The 15,688-nt window shown below is 47.4% G+C and overlaps 1 protein-coding gene across 4 annotated transcripts; it reads right to left on the bottom strand.

Moving 5' to 3' along the window:
* Positions 1–745: 745 nt before the first annotated feature.
* Positions 746–15,314, bottom strand: CEACAM19 (CEA cell adhesion molecule 19). 4 transcript variants are annotated; one of them, XM_081200614.1, is made up of 8 exons: positions 15,163–15,314; positions 13,749–14,056; positions 11,125–11,496; positions 7,324–7,513; positions 5,297–5,349; positions 3,449–3,543; positions 2,263–2,304; positions 746–1,246 (listed from the first exon to the last, which is right to left on the bottom strand). In XM_081200614.1, the coding sequence occupies exons 2-8, from the start codon at positions 13,798–13,800 to the stop codon at positions 1,199–1,201; spliced, it is 852 nt and encodes a 283-aa protein (XP_081056740.1). In that variant the 5' UTR covers positions 13,801–14,056; positions 15,163–15,314; the 3' UTR covers positions 746–1,198. The 4 variants fall into 4 exon arrangements, with proteins under 4 accessions (XP_081056740.1, XP_081056743.1, XP_081056741.1 ...); XM_081200617.1 differs by lacking the exon at positions 2,263–2,304 and adding an exon at positions 2,097–2,202; XM_081200615.1 differs by having other exon boundaries at positions 15,128–15,276.
* Between the last annotated feature and the right edge of the window lie 374 nt (positions 15,315–15,688).

Genomic DNA, 15,688 nt, shown 5'->3' with positions numbered 1-15,688 from the left:
CTAGAGGTGTCCTGGAAAAGCCCTGTTGTTGTTGTTGAGTCATTTAGTCGTGTCCAACTCTTCGTGACCCCATGGACCAGAGCACGCCAGGCACTCCTGTCTTCCACTGCCTCCCACAATTTGGCCAAACTCATGCTGGTAGCTTCGAGAACACTATCCAACCATCTCGTCCTCTGTCGTCCCCTTCTCCTTGTGCCCTCCATCTTTCCCAACATCAGGGTCTTTTCCAGGAAGTCTTCTCTTCTCATGAGGTGGCCAAAGTCTTGGAGCCTCAGCTTCAGGATCTGTCCTTCCAGTGAGCACCCAGGGCTGATTTCCTTAAGAATGGATACGTTTGATCTTCTTGCCGTCCATGGGACTCTCAAGAGTCTCCTCCAGCACCATAATTCAAAAGCATCAATTCTTCGGCGATCAGCCTGCTTTATGGTCCAGCTCTCACTTCCATAGATCACTACTGGGAAAACCATAGCTTGAACTATACGGATTTTTGTCGGCAAGGTGATGTCTCTGCTTTTTAAGATGCTGTCTAAGAGCATCTTAGGGGGGTTTCCTCAGCCAAATATGACCTCAAAGGGTGTGTGTGTGTGTGTGTGTGTGTGTGTGTGTGTGTGTGTGTGGCCTCCCATTTCCTGATCTACACCTTGCAAAGAAAGTGGTTCTTGGGGGTGGTGGGAGTCAGAGCACCCCTCCAACACTTTGCAGAGCAGCCCTCCAGGAAACAGAAAGACGTTCTGAGCACCAAAGCAGATTGCTGCTTTTTGTTTAAAAAAAACCAAAAAAACCCGGGATTAGCGAAAAAGCCCAGAAGATCAAAATAATCACAAGCACGAGCAGAAATATTTCCTCCCGCCGCCAGAATTCCTTGAAAAGGAGCAAGACTTTAGCCACGCGTGGTGGTCCATTTTTAGGAAGAGATGAGATCAAATTGCCCAGGCAACAGCAAGCTCCTCCGTCCCATCAGGAGAAAAGTCCTGGGCTCGATCGCCTTTGAACTTGGCAGTAGGTTGAAATTCTTGGCTGTATGCACAGTCATAAGGCGAAAGGATTCTAGATCCCGCCAGCAGCAGACAAGAAAGAGCAAAATGAAGGGAGATGGAGAATTCGCATCCCAAAATACTGTAATGGGTCACTTCTCAGGGAGCGGGGGGGGGGCTGGCAGGAGGGGGGCAGTCAGAGAAGCATCTTTCAAGGCAAGGAATCACCTCTTGATCTCGGCGTAAATGGATTCTGCTCTGCGAAGCAACTCCTAAAAATTAAAGAGGAAAGGAACCCTGTTTATTAATTTCACAAATGCTGATCTATCTCTCGACTGCAAAACAACAACAACCTCAAATCGGTTCACCAAACAAATAAAACTATAAGATTAACAGTAAAAGCCAGCTAGAAGCAGCAGTTTAACACCTGCACAAAATAATTAAGAGTCAACGCTAAGCTAAAAACCGGATGAAAGTCCATGCCAGCGTTCTACGTGACTTAAATAGGCTTGCCTAAACAAAAATCTTTCTAATAGGTGTGCAGAAGAGTACAAGGAAGGTGCCTGCCTGGCCTCAATAGACAAGGAGTTCTCATGTGGAATGAGTATTATCTGGCACCAGCTCCACAGATTAGAGCCACCATAGAATTGAATTGTAGAGTTGGAAGGTACCCTGAGGTCATCTAGTCCAGCCCCCCGCAATGCAGGGATAAATGTCGTGCGAGCATAAATTGGGTAAGGCAATCTCACAGGTAATCTGGTCCCAAGCTGTTGATTAAAGCTTGGTACTGATAATGCCAAAGTCGCAGGTTCAGTCCCCGTACAGGACAGCTGCATATCCCTGCATTGCAGGGGGTTGGGATAGATGACCCTTAGATCCCTTCCAACTCTAAGATTCTACTCTATGACCTTCCAAAGGTTGCCCACAGATGGTGATCCCCTGCTCACCAACCCAGCCTACCCAGCCTTAGACCTCACCGCCACCTGCTTCCCTCCCCTTATAGATCACAACAACCCCACCTGCCCTATCCCTTGCGGCAGAAAGGTCTGGGATCTTTCCTGGCTGGCAGGGCAGATCTTGATTTCCCAAGCTCCTGGCAAGCCAAAGGTGACAGATGCCCACCTGTCAATCACCTGACTTCATAGCGATGTCAGGCGATGCTTCCCTTTGTCGTCCCAGTGGTCGGGCCGGCTTGCAAACTGCAAAGCGTGATGACAGGCTTACATTTCTATGGATATAGGAAGAAATGAAAAGTCCGATTAAGCTTCCCACAGGGTTAAGAACTTACCATGTAGTTTGTGTCCAGTCCGGGGCAAGGACCCGGCAGAGGCTGTGAAGAGAAAGAATATGGTGGGCAGTGAAAAAGATTGGATCACCGTGAAAGGGTGGGCTTCATTTTGATCCTCCCTTTGCTGGGATTTTGCTCCTTGGTGGCGGGGAGGGGCGTGGTGTTTTGGGGAACCTGCAAGCTCAGCACCACTCATGGGGCTGGTGCGCGCCTGTTGCATCCTTCTCGGCCACCAGAGCGGCACCGGGGGACACACAACAGCTGGCACACACTATGAACCCAGCCCCAAGCAGCTTTTGCGAGTGGCATGCTGGGCCCTCAGGGCGTCTGGGCTGGAAAACCACCTTGGGCTTCGGCATGCCACCCCCAAAGGTAAGTGCCGCCCAGGGCAATCCACAACATTTGCCCCTCTAGCTATGCCACTGGCCGGGGGGGGGGTCCTTTAAATTCTGTCAGGCTTCCTCCCCCGTGGCAGTAGATAAGCAGAGCAAAGGGAAAGGAGTCTTCTTACCAGTTAGAAACTTTTATACAGCGAGAGAACAAAGAAACAATCTCCTAGAATGGTGGTGCTCCCAATTAAGGATTTCACCCCCTTCTGTCCCTATTAATCTACGTCACTCCTACGTTTTGTAATCTGAGCTTGTGCCCTCTGTGCTTTCTGTTCTGCCACTTTCTGAGCTCTCCGTGACTTTGGAGAAGGGGGGGGGTGAATGTTGTCCAGGGACTGTGAATCTGTTAACCCTCTCTCTTCCAGAGTTTCTTCTCCTAGCTGTTCTCTATCCAGTATTTCCCAGCTTCTGTCTTCTGAACTATGTCCCTCTGCAAACCGCTGTTCCAAATCTATACTGTCCTCTTGCTCCTGGGAAGATTCAGGATCCGGATCAGGAGCAGGGGGAGGGGGAGGATCCCACCCTCCTCAGCACGGTCCCTGACAAATTCACCCTTAGGCACACAGACTCTCAAATGTGCAGAAGAAAGGGCCGTTCCAACAAATTCATACAGAACCTTTGGAATTCCAAGAGTCCGGATCAGGACCAAGGGAGTTGCACGGTGGAGTTCATTGACTTAGAAATCCCGCTCCCAGCCACTCCTAATCTTCTCAGTCCCATCACACCCCATTTGCAGAACCTAACCAAGGAGCGGTTGAGTCCAGGGCGTTTGGCTGGTCATCCATGCCTTGACTTACAGGGAGAGGTCCAGACATTGGCGGAGGCTCCTTCCCTTCTACTCTGGGCGATTCCACAGGCGAATCCATCGTTTCATAAATGGGCTCCTTGTCACCTGGAATGCGGAGATTAGAACAAATCACCAGTAACGTTTGTCGATTCTGCACATGCCTCAGAACTGCATAGCATGTCGTTCTCACAACAACCTTGTTGCTGGAAACTACAGGCGAAGAGAGAGAGCCATTGCCCCCCCCCCAGCTGCCTGGACTGCAAAGGCAAAATAGTAATTTAATAATAACAATTTATTATTCATACCCCACCCATCTGGCTGGATTTCCCCAGCCTCTCCCCAGCGTAGCTAATGGGAGCAGCAGTGGCCCATCAAACCAATATACAAATATGAGATCCTACCCCCCCACAACAACAAAAATCATGGCTACACCCATGCATGGGTGTCTGGTTAGTCCCTGTGAGCAAGGGATGCTGGACTTGAGAGGCCACTGTCTGATCCAATAGAGCTATTGTTATGTTCTTAGGCTGCTGCTGTTGGGAATCAAGCCTTTATCAGGAGAAACTGGCCACTCTCCAGGCACCCGGCTTGATCTCCGGTTGACCTCCCTGTCTGCATTCCCCGGCAGGATCCAGGCAGAGGTCGCGATAGGCGATCCTTCTCAGCGTGAGAAGAGCACACCACTCTTTCCTGCCCCCCCCCCCGGGCAGAGGAAAGAGATAGACAGAAACGTATTTACATGCCTTTATTTCTGTCTTTGCAGCGTTACAGAAAACACGTCTGCTCTCTCCAAACTCCAACAGCCGAGAGACAAAACTCCTCCTGTACTTCCTGTACAGCTCATATTACACTCTGAGCTAATTCCGGTGCTTCGCACTGTGAATAGACTGTCCCTCTGTTTCCCACGGAACAGTCCCAACATTCCCATTGATGTTTTGCTTTCCAGCTAACAGCTCGCGGCCGCATTGCTTCTATATCGTAACAGCTGCTGAGCTGCGTTATTATCAAGATTCTAAGTAAAGGTAAAGGGACCCCTAACCATTAGGTCCAGTCGTGACCAACTCTGGGGTTGCGGCGCTCATCTCACTTTATTGGCCGAGGGAGCCGGCGTACAGCTTCTGGGTCATGTGGCCAGCATGACTAAGCCGCTTCTGGCGAACCAGAGCAGCGCACGGAAACGCCGTTTACCTTCCCGCTGAAGCGGTACCTATTTATCTACTTGCATTTTGACGTGCTTTCAAACTGCCAGGTTGGCAGGAGCAGGGACCGAGCAACGGGAGCTCACCCCGTCACAGGGATTCGAACCGCCGACCTTCTGATTGGCAAGTCCTAGGCTCTGTGGTTTAACCCACAACGCCACCTGCGTCCCTTATCAAGATTCTAGTAGGCTAATAATAATAATCCTATTATTTATATGCAGCCCATCTGACGGGGTTTCCCCAGCCACTCTGGGCAGCTTCCAACAAGGATTAAAAATACATCAAAATGTCACACATTAAAAACTTCCCTAAACAGGGCTGCCTTCAGATGTTTTCTAAAAGTCAGATAGTTGTTTATCTCTTTGACATCTGATGGGAGGGTGTTCCACAGGGCGGGCACCACTACCAAGAAGGCCCTCTGCCTGATTCCCTGTAACCTCACTTCTTGAATTGAGGGAACCGCCAGAAGGCCCTCAGAACTGGATCTCAGTGTCCTGGCGGAACGGTGGGGGTGGAGACGCTTCTTCAGGTACACAGGGCTAACACGCCTTTTGCTAGAACAAAGCGATATCCCACTCCAAAGCACGCGCACGCGCCACTGTTTGCAGGGGGGAAAGTGAATCCCCGGACTCTCAAATATTCTAGAGGAAGTCACTCACCATGTTTGGGTGCTGGTGGCTTTTTCCCTCTTGGATCCAGTCTTGCGGGCATCCTAGAAACAAATTTGAATGGGTGAGAGGTTGCCCATTGGCGTATCTACATTTCGCTTATGAAGAACGGTTGAGGGAGCAAGGTTTGTTTATCCTGGGAAAGAGGGAACTGAGAGGAGATAGAAAAGCCATCTTCAAATATCTCAAGGGCTGCCACATGGAAGAGGGCAGGACTCGAACCCATGGCTTCAAGTTACAAGAAAGGAAATTTCGACTAAATTTGAGGCAGAACTTTCTGGCAGTAAGAGCTGCTTGACAGTGGAATGGTCTCCCTCAGAAGCTGGTGGACTCTCCTTCCTTGAAGTTTTTAAAACAGAGGTTGGATGGCCCTCTGTTACAAATGCTTGAGATTCCAGCAATGTCTCCTTTAACAAAGGTAAAAGAATACTGGGAAATGATAGATAATGAATTGGAAAAAAATGATTAAAAGTACATTTTCAAAAAACAAACAAAAACAGAGTCTTTGTCGTTGGGGATAATTCAGAGGGAAATTCCCAGGTGTCAAAAAAGACTATTTATGTACGCCACAACCGCAGCCCGTGTCTTGTTAGCCCAAAAATGGAAAGCGAGCGAGGTGCCAACCGAAGAAGAATGGCAACTTAGACTGATGGAATACGCGCAGCTTGCAGACTTAACACATAGAATAAGAGAACAAGAAGAATGTACGTTTAAAGAAGACTGGGAAATGTTTACTGAATATATGGGGGGGATTTGTTTATTTAAAAACGCTGGTAGCATTAAGATAATTTCAACAGCGTAAATAAGTTTTGATGGATGTAGCAATAGATTACTGAATGGTTTAGTTCATGTAAAATATGCACGGATGTATGGTATTCAAAATGAACCACCGAAAGAGAAGGGAAGTCATTGATTTAAGGTTGTTTAAATGAATATTTTGAAATGTAATTTAGAAAATTAAATTAGATAGAGAGATAGATGAGAAAGAGAGAGAGAGATGATATATGATAGATGATAGATAGATAGACAGACAGATAGATAGACAGACAGACAGACAGACAGACAGACAGACAGACAGATAGATGATAGATGATAGATGATAGATGATAGATGATAGATGATAGATGATAGATGATAGATGATAGATGATAGATGATAGATAGATGATAGAGATAGATGGATGATATATGATAGATAGAGATAGATGGATGATAGATAGATGATAGATGATAGATGATAGATGATGATGATGATGATGATGATGATGATGATAGATAGATAGATAGATAGATAGATATAGTTAGTTAGATGGAGATGGATAGATAGATAGATGTTAGATAGATAGATAGATAGATAGATAGATAGATAGATAGATAGATAGATATAGATGATAGTTTAGATAGATAGATAGATAGATAGATGATAGATAGATAATAGATGATAGATGATAGATAGAGATAGATGATAGATGATAGATGATAGATGATAGATAGAGATAGATGATAGATAGATAGATAGATGATAGATAGATAGATAGATAGATAGATAGATAGATAGATAGATAGATGATAGATAGATATAGATAGATAGATAGAGAGAGAGATAGATAGATAGATAGATAGATAGATAGATAGATAGATAGATGGATGATAGATGATGATTGATTGATTGATTGATTGAGGGATGATAGATTATGATAGATAGATAGATAGATAGATAGATGATAGATGATAGATAGATAGATAGATAGATAGATAGATAGATATGATAGATGATAGATGATAGATGATAGATGATATAGATAGATAGATAGATAGATAGATAGATAGATAGATAGATAGATAGATAGATAGATAGATAGATGATAGATAGATAGATGATAGATAGATAGATGATAGATAGATAGATATAGATAGATAGATTTCTGCATTGCAGGAGTTTGGACTACATGACTTCCATGGTCCCATCCAAACTCTACAACTCAGTGGTCTGCCTTCATGACCCTCATTCCCCCTTACCCTGTGCCTGGGTCTGCCTTCTGTAAGACGAAGCGGTAGACCAGGACAGCCCCGACAGCCCCCGAAAGCAGGATGCCAACCACCACTCCAGCAACAATCCAGCCCAGCATCAAAGGAGGTTTGGTGAGCTCCTTCGCAGGAGGCGGCTCTGCGGTGGGAGTCGTAGGGGGTGGGGTGGTAGTCGTTGAGCCTAGGAAAGAGAACGGACGTGGGTGTTAGTACCCAGAATCGGGTGCAGGCGTCCCACCGAGCGACCGAGGGAGCAAGCAAATGCTTGAGACGGGAAATAGCTTTGTCCTCACAGCTCTCCACAACGACCCTGCAAGGTAGGTAGGACACAAAAGGGAACAGGCTTCCTGAACATCTAACAGCTGCATAGAAGAGGGTGATCTTTAGACAAGGGCTGTAGCTCGGTGGCAGAAGCATGGGGGTGCAGAGATTGTGCGAACGAACTTAGTGTAATATGAATTTTGTTTTGTGTCTATGTGTTTGTTTGTAAATAAAATTTCCTAATAAAAAAATTTAAAAATGAGTTTAGTGCTCAGCTTATATTTTAATTGCTATTTTGTTAATGTTTTTAATATTGTTTTATAGATTCTAAACGCTGCATTATTTGTTAATCACATGAGTTTTCATAATTGTGAAGTTCAGCTTATTTTTTAGTGGCTGTTTTGTTAAGGTTTTTTAAATAGATGGCAACTGTTTTGTTGATAATTTGTTAATTATGATATATGCTGTATTTGCAATGTGGTATTATGTTTTATTATATTATGGTTATTTATTGGTTGAGATTCGTTTGAATAAAAAGCGGCAAGGAAATAAAATCAATCAATCAATCAGTCAATCAATCAATCAATCAATCAATCAATCAATCCAGCTTCCATGCATAAGGTCTCAGGTTTTAACCCCAGGATCTCCTGGTATGGCTGGGAGAGATTCTCTTCCTACAACCCTGGAGAGCTAACTGCTGTTCAGTGTCGGCTAGAGGGATGGACAAATCCTTTGGTTTTAGTTTCTCATTCCCCACCCTCAGCAAGTCTTAAATTCTGTTCTCCACACGCCCTCACCAGTTTGCATTCAGAAAAGGAAAAGGCCTTCACGAAAATTCGTCAGGCTCTTAGCACAAATTTCTCCCAAAACACACTTTTGTGTGTTATTTTTGCTTAATGTGCATTTTGCAGAACAGTTTCACACAGAATAATGCCTTTTCGTACGTTATTTTCACCAAGGTGTGTATTCTGTCGCACGTTTTATCCTAGTCTTGTTCCTCCATTCGCAAAATTCAGATAAAGGTGGATTGCAAAGGATGGCTGTGTCTCGGTGTGCCTGTATTCTTCCAGAAAGCGATAATTTGCTAGGTTCATCTTTTAATGCAGACTGATTTCAGTTTCTCCTCCATTCCTAGTAGACGATACTGAGCTCGATGGACCAATGGTCTGACTCGATGTAAGGCAACTGCCTGCAAAATCCCACCATTAAGACGGCCTCATGAACTCCCACCAGACCCAGCAAACATGGCCAATGGCCCATCTGGAAGGCCCAGATTTCCCCATCACTCATATACACATTATCCTAGGAGTAAATCCTACTGAACTCAATGGGGCTACCCTTGGAGTGGACATGCATTGGGTCTCCCTGTTGGTTGAACCCTCAACTGCATTTCAGCCCATCAACTGATAAAATGAGTGACTGGGAGCGGCCGGTGACTGGGAGCAGCCGCCAAGACCTACATTGAAAGACCTACCTTGGCTCCCAGTACGTTTCCGAGCACAATTCAAAGTGTTGGTGCTGACCTTTAAAGCCCTAAACAGCCTCGACCCAGTATACCTGAAGGAGCGTCTCCACCCCCATCGTTCTGCCCGGACACTGAGGTCCAGCGCCGAGGGCCTTCTGGCGGTTCCCTCATTGTGAGAAGTGAGGTTACAGGGAACCAGGCAGAGGGCCTTTTCGGTGGTGGCACCTGCCCTGTGGAATGCCCTCCCACCAGATGTCAAAGAGAACAACAACTACCAGACTTTTAGAAGACATCTGAAGGCAGCCCTGTTTAGGGAAGCTTTTAATGTTTGATGTATTACTGTATTTTAATATTGTTTTGGAAGCCGCCCAGATAGGCTGGGGAGGCCCAGCCAAGATGGGCGGGGTATAAATAATAAATTATTATAATTATAATTATTATTCAATCTGTGCACTTCTGCTGGCAACTGAAACCAGGTGTGTGAACTCCAACTCCCATCTCTCCTGCCTATTGGCCGTGCTTGTTGGCACTGATGGGAGTTGTAGTTTGGCAACACCCAATACAGGGCAATACAGGGTACCTCTTTAGCCCATTAAATATCTTTGCTTTGATTGATCTAACCCAGGATTTCCCAAACGTGGGCCTCCAGCTGCTTTTTTGGACTACAATTCCCATCATCCCTGAGTACCAGTCCTGCTAGCTAAGGATGGTGGGAGATGTAGTCCCAAAACAGCTGGAGGGCCAAGTTTGGCCATGCCTGGTCTACACTAAGGTTCTAACTTTTTTTACAGCCTCATGCTCCTGTAGCTTAGTGAGATGAACTTTTGCCTTAGAAGCAAAGGAATGAACGGTCATTTCTTTTGAGAAAAGGCCACCCCCAAAATCAATAAATCAGTTTTTGTATAAGTAACTGTATAATAGGCATAGCATGTATACAGGAGAAATAGATTCCAACTTTTACAGCGATTTACTAGCTTGGGATGATGGGAGTTGTAGTCCCAAAACAGCCAAGTCTGGCAAACCCTGATCTAATCGATGCACCAGTTTGGCATTGTGGCAATACTGAACTTTCCGGGTTTTCCGAAAGGAAACCTCTCCCGTCCCTTCCGGGAGATGCCATTGGGAATTGACCTTCTGCGCACACTGAAGATGTTCCTACCACTCAGCTACAGTCATTCGACACCCCTGTTTGACAGTTGCGTACAAGGAAGAAGTGGGTGGTTATATAACGCTAATTGCGCTTTGAGTTGTGTTATGTAACAGGAGCAAGCAGCCCAGTATCTCCTCGTGCCATCTCCAGCATTCCCAAGTTATACATGCAAACAATAAACAGGAGATTCGGAAGGAACGTCCGGATGACACAACTTCTTTTTGCGGAAGAGAGAAGTCAAAATTCCTTCCTGTCCACAATTTTTAAAGACCCCAGAAGAGTATTCTGTTTGCAGAATACTTAAAAGAAAAAATATCAACAACTAAGTGTAAATACCGTATTTTTTGCTTTATAAGACTCACTTTTTCTCTCCTAAAAAGTAAGGGGAAATGTGTGTGCGTCTTATGGAGTGAATGCAGGCTGTGCAGCTATCCCAGAAGCCAGAACAGCAAGAGGGATTGCTGCTTTCACTGCACAGCGATCCCTCTTGCTGTTCTGGCTTCTGGGATTCAGAATATTTCTTTTCTTGTTTTCCTCCTCCAAAAACTAGGTGCGTCTTATAGTCTGGTGCGTTTTATAGAGCGAAAAATACGCTATATTAAAATGCAAATAGGATTTGAGTGGGGGGTGAACTTTTTGTTTTCCTTTTGTGATAAGGTGAAGGTATAAACAGAAATTTTAGGAGGACCACGGAGGGAGGTGGGGGTCGTAGGTGGAAAGACTGGTTGCTCAATTTGAAATGTTGCAGAATTGTTTAGCTGTTGAGGTAAAAAAAAAGAGGATCTCCGAAGCTAAGCATTGGCAAACTCTCAACGGCGGCCGGAATGGACATTTCCGTGCTGCAGCCCTGAGCCACGAAGACAGGAAACAGGGGGAGGCGATGAGATTGGGGGCAGGAGAGAGCCCAAACACTCACGTGCCAGCTGAAGCTCGATGGACCCTTTGAGAGAGCCTTTGGGCCGCATCAGAAGCATGACGGTGTAGACCTTGCTGTCATTGGGCCTGACCCTGGTGATGAGGAGGGACCCGTTGGGGAAGCCGAATTCCCTCCCTGTATGTTGCACCCCGTTCCTCTGCGGGTTGCTGTTCCCAGGGAAGTAACTGAAGAGCCGGGTCGAGCCGTCCGTCGCCACACCTCGGTACCAGTCGATCTGGCGGATGGTGCCCGTCACGTTGACCACAGCGAACGTGACGTTCTGACCCTCGACGGGGGTCTCTGGGATGGACACGACCGAGACGCTGCCAATGGTAGCTTGGCTCAGGGGAGCCCACAAGCCCACGAGGCAGGCTGCGTGAGACAAGAGGGAGGGAGGGTCAGGGTAGGTGGCCGCAGGTACTTGCAGCATCCTCCATCATCACCTGCATCCTACTGGTCTGAAAGTTGACCCCCCCCCTCGCTCACCTGGCTCAGCAGATGTCTACACCAGACATGGCCAAACTTGGCCCTCCAGCTGTTTTGGGACTACAATTCCCATCATCCCTGATCGCCGGTCCTGCTAGCTAGGGATGATGGGAGTTGTAGTCCCAAAACAGCTGGAGGGCCTAGTTTGGCCATGCCTGGTCTACACTAAGGTTCTAATTTTGTTTACAGCCTCATGCTCCTGTGGCTTAGTGAGATGAACTTTTGCCTATAAGCAAAGGAACGAACGTTCATTTCTTTTGAGGAAAGGCCGCCCCCAAAATCAATAAATCAGTTTTTGTGTAAGTAACTGTATAATAGGCATAGCATGTACAATGGACGCTCGGGTTGCGAACGTGATCCGTGCGGGATGCACATTTGCAACCCACAGTGTTCGCAACCTGCAGCAGTGCGTCTGCACATGCGCGGGTTGCGGTTCATCGCTTCTGCGCATGCGCAAAGTGTGAATTAGTGCTTCTGCGCATGCACAACTGCCCAAACCCGGAAGTAACCCCTTCCGGTACTTCCGGGTTTCAGTGGTCCGCAACCCAAAAAAACACAACTTGAAGCATCTGTAGCCCAAAGTATGACTGTATTATAATACAGGAGAAATATTCCAACTTTTACAGCGATTCCAACTTTTCATTTCCCTTTTCCAGCGTGTCTAAGCAAAAGTTCATTTTGCAACAGGAAATGGCTTGGGGGGGGGGGGAGTCAAAAAGTTACAACCCTAGTCTACACACTACAGATTCAAACCAGCTCTGAACCCGTTCAGCTGCCAGCAGTTCCCAGTCCAGCAGGAACTCGCAGATGTGCAGAACCCTGACCCTAGGGGGGAGGTGCGTCGCTCAGTGGCAGAGCAGCTGCTTTGAGTGCAGAAGGCCCCGGGACAATGAAAGGGGCCTTCAGGTGGAAACCCTTAGAGCGCTGCTGCCAGCCAGTGTAGGCAATACTAGTCTGGCGTGGCATAAGAAAGCTTCCTACATTCTGCAGTTGCCAACTTCTCAGCCAGAAGTTTGGCCTACTGACCACAGTAAAATTAGGTCAGGATTTCGCCATCGGGCACCATTTAGGCGTTTTGGGTGGCTCCTATCAGCCCCAGGTTGGCAAAGTCTGAATTAGGTAGAATCGTAGAATTGGAAGGGACCTCCAGAGTCATTTAGTCTAACCCCCAGCAATACAGGTAATTCCAGGGATAATGGAATTTTTCACTTACTTCAAAAAGTGGTAAGCCTTGTTGAATCTGGAGAGGCCCTCCCACTAATTTTGCTGTGTGCCCCCAAATTCTGCCCAGATGGCACTATCGCCCATGAATCCACGTGCGCCAGCGATGAGGACTCATTGGCCAGCCGTACATTGCTGGACTCCACCCCGTTCAGCACTGACCGATTCCCTGCGACACTCCCAAACTCTATAAATCAGAATGGCCAACTTTTTAAACTGACCCTGCTCTTCTGTCTTTAATGGCAGCTTAGCATGCAGAACTTAAAACAGGCAAAAGTGTCCCCTCCTTTTGTATCGCCTCCAAGCCAGGGAACAGAAGCACCCTCAACGTTCCACTTGTTAATAGAGCTGCCAGCTTCAGGATCCTTAAAAAATTGTCTTTATGTTAGAATCATAAAACCGCAGAGTTGGAAGGGACCCCGAGGGTCATCTAGTCTGACCCCCTGAAATGCAGGGATCTCAGCTAAAGCATCCATGACAGACGGCCGTCCAACCTCTGTTTAAAAATATCTCCAAGGAAGGGGAGTCCACCACCTCCCGAGGGAGTCTGTTCCACTGTTGAATGCCTCTTCCTCCCAGAAACTTCTTCCTGCTGTTTAGTCAGAATCTCCTTGAAGTCATTGGTTCGAGTCTTACCCTCCGGAGCAGCTTGTTACAATAAATAGAATTAATTTAAGAAACCTTTCAAAGTGTTGCCATAGATGTTCCCTTGAACAATAGTTTGATCTGGAACACTTGGCAGGTGACCACCCCCCGATCATTTTAATATGTTTCCAAAAAAAATTCCTTAAAAGCAGAAGAGCAGGCTGGGCCAGGTGTTTTTCTGGTCAGTTGGCAACCCTACATACCAATCCCCTGCCCCCCCCAAACAGCTGGCAGGCTTGTTCGCATTGCTTACTCCTCGGTCATCAACTCACCTGCTAGCAGGAATTCCCCAGGAAAGGGGACCCGGCTGCTGAAACCCTGCATGGCGGGTCTTTGGTGGAAGTTGGCCGAAGTTCGCCAAATGACCCCTCCGAGCGAGAAGAACACTTCTGAGGTTAAAACCGAGACTGGGCAATCAGATGGGCACCCGGGTTTCTTCCTTGTTCCATTCCACAGGGTGATTTGTCCGCGTTGCTCTTGCAAGAGGATGCTGATCCCAGCAGAATCCTATGCCAGTTACTGCTTCCTCCTCCTCCTTCTCCTCCTCCTGGTGCCCGCCTGGCCTCTTTGGGGTGCGAGCCTGTGGGATGGGGGGTGGGGAGGCGGGAGCAACAACATCACCCAAGGCCAGCGTCAAAGGCGCTCAAGCCTGACTCACTGCCTGCCAAGAATGTCCTGGGATATTAAAATTTCGACTGAGCCAACCAGCAGGCCAGGTGTGCTGGCTCTGTGCCATGGCCGGCGTGGGCAAGTTGTGGGGTGAGCTACAAGCCTCCCCTCTCTGGGACTGGACTTCAGAGGGTCCCCCCTCCCAGGAATCCTAGCACCCCATGGTTAGGTGGCAGTGCAGTAGAACGGTTAGGGTACCAAACGAGGGCCGGAGGTACCGCCTCCGGGGTTCAAATCCGACAGCTGAACCATCAAACTCGCTGGGTGACCTTCGGCCTCTCACTGCCTCCCAGCCAAACATACCTCACAGGGTTGTTGTGAAGATGGAACAGAAAGCGAGGGAGAAGGAGGTGTGTTTGAGCTCTTGGGGAGGAAGGTGGGATAGAAATGCAACAATGGCAGCAGTACTCTAAACCTCTAAAGCAGAGTGGGGGGGGGTCTGATTTTTTTGCAAAAGGAGGAGAAGAAAGGGTAGAATGGGGCAGATTAATACTCCCAACTGATGGTGTTTGAGGAAATTATTATTATTATTATTAATCAATACCCCATCTATCTGGCTGGGTTTCCCCAGCCACTCTGGGCAGCACCCAACAGAATATTAAAAACACGATAAAACATCAAACATTAAAAACTTCCCTAAACAGGGTTGCCTTCAGACATCTTCTGAAAAATCTGGGTAATCCTTGCTTTAGCCTTGACATTGATTTATATGCTCCCCCCCCACCCCCGACCATCTTTCCTTGACCCCCCCCCCAAAAAAAAACAGGGCCCAGATACAGGAATCCTGCCCAGAGCCATCCCTGGGTGGACTCGAACCACCAACCTTCTGGTTAACAGCCAGACACACTGACCCATTGGGCCACAGGCTCTACATATAATTACTGGCTTCCAGATTCAGCAGGGCTTCCTTCTGAGTTGCGCAGTGCCTGGGATCGGGTTATAACAGCGCTGCACAAACCATTCACCCCTTCTGGCCACTTACGTGGAAAAACAAAGAGAATTCTGGTTTTCTCTCACCTTCCGCCGAGGACGAGGAGACAAGATGTGGAAGGGATCTTTCTGCCTCCGTCTTCCCTGCCTTCCTCTCCCCTTGTGCTGCTCACCCACACATTCCCAGTCCTAACCCGACCTGACTAGTTAGACGGCAGGGTGACAGAGAGATGGGAAAGGTGGGGCTGGCTGCAGGCATTTGGGTACAGGGAGGTGGAGGGAGTGGGGTGCCTTCCGAGACAGGCAGGGTGTAATTATCTGTTGCACACAGAATCTCCATCGCCAGCCCAAGCTGCACCGGTTGGATTTCTGCCTGCCGCACAAAGTTTGCTTGTTGAGAAAACGGGAGAGATACATCCCACAATTCCCCTCATGGAGCTACAATTCATAGTGTTAACAGAGAAATCTGAGGGCTCCCTTGGACAAAAAGACAAGGACACCAGCCAGGAATGCCAGAGCAAAACAGCAGCCAGTAGGCCTGGTCTTTATTGAAGGCTGTCACGACAGGACTGCCACCTGCCACAAGGTGGAACAAAATGGAAGCCCCGAACAA

Source organism: Podarcis bocagei (genome assembly GCF_964188305.1).
Source record: "Podarcis bocagei genome assembly, chromosome: 7".
NCBI classification, from domain to species: domain Eukaryota; kingdom Metazoa; phylum Chordata; class Lepidosauria; order Squamata; family Lacertidae; genus Podarcis; species Podarcis bocagei.
This window is presented reverse-complemented; position numbering and strand designations above follow the sequence as displayed.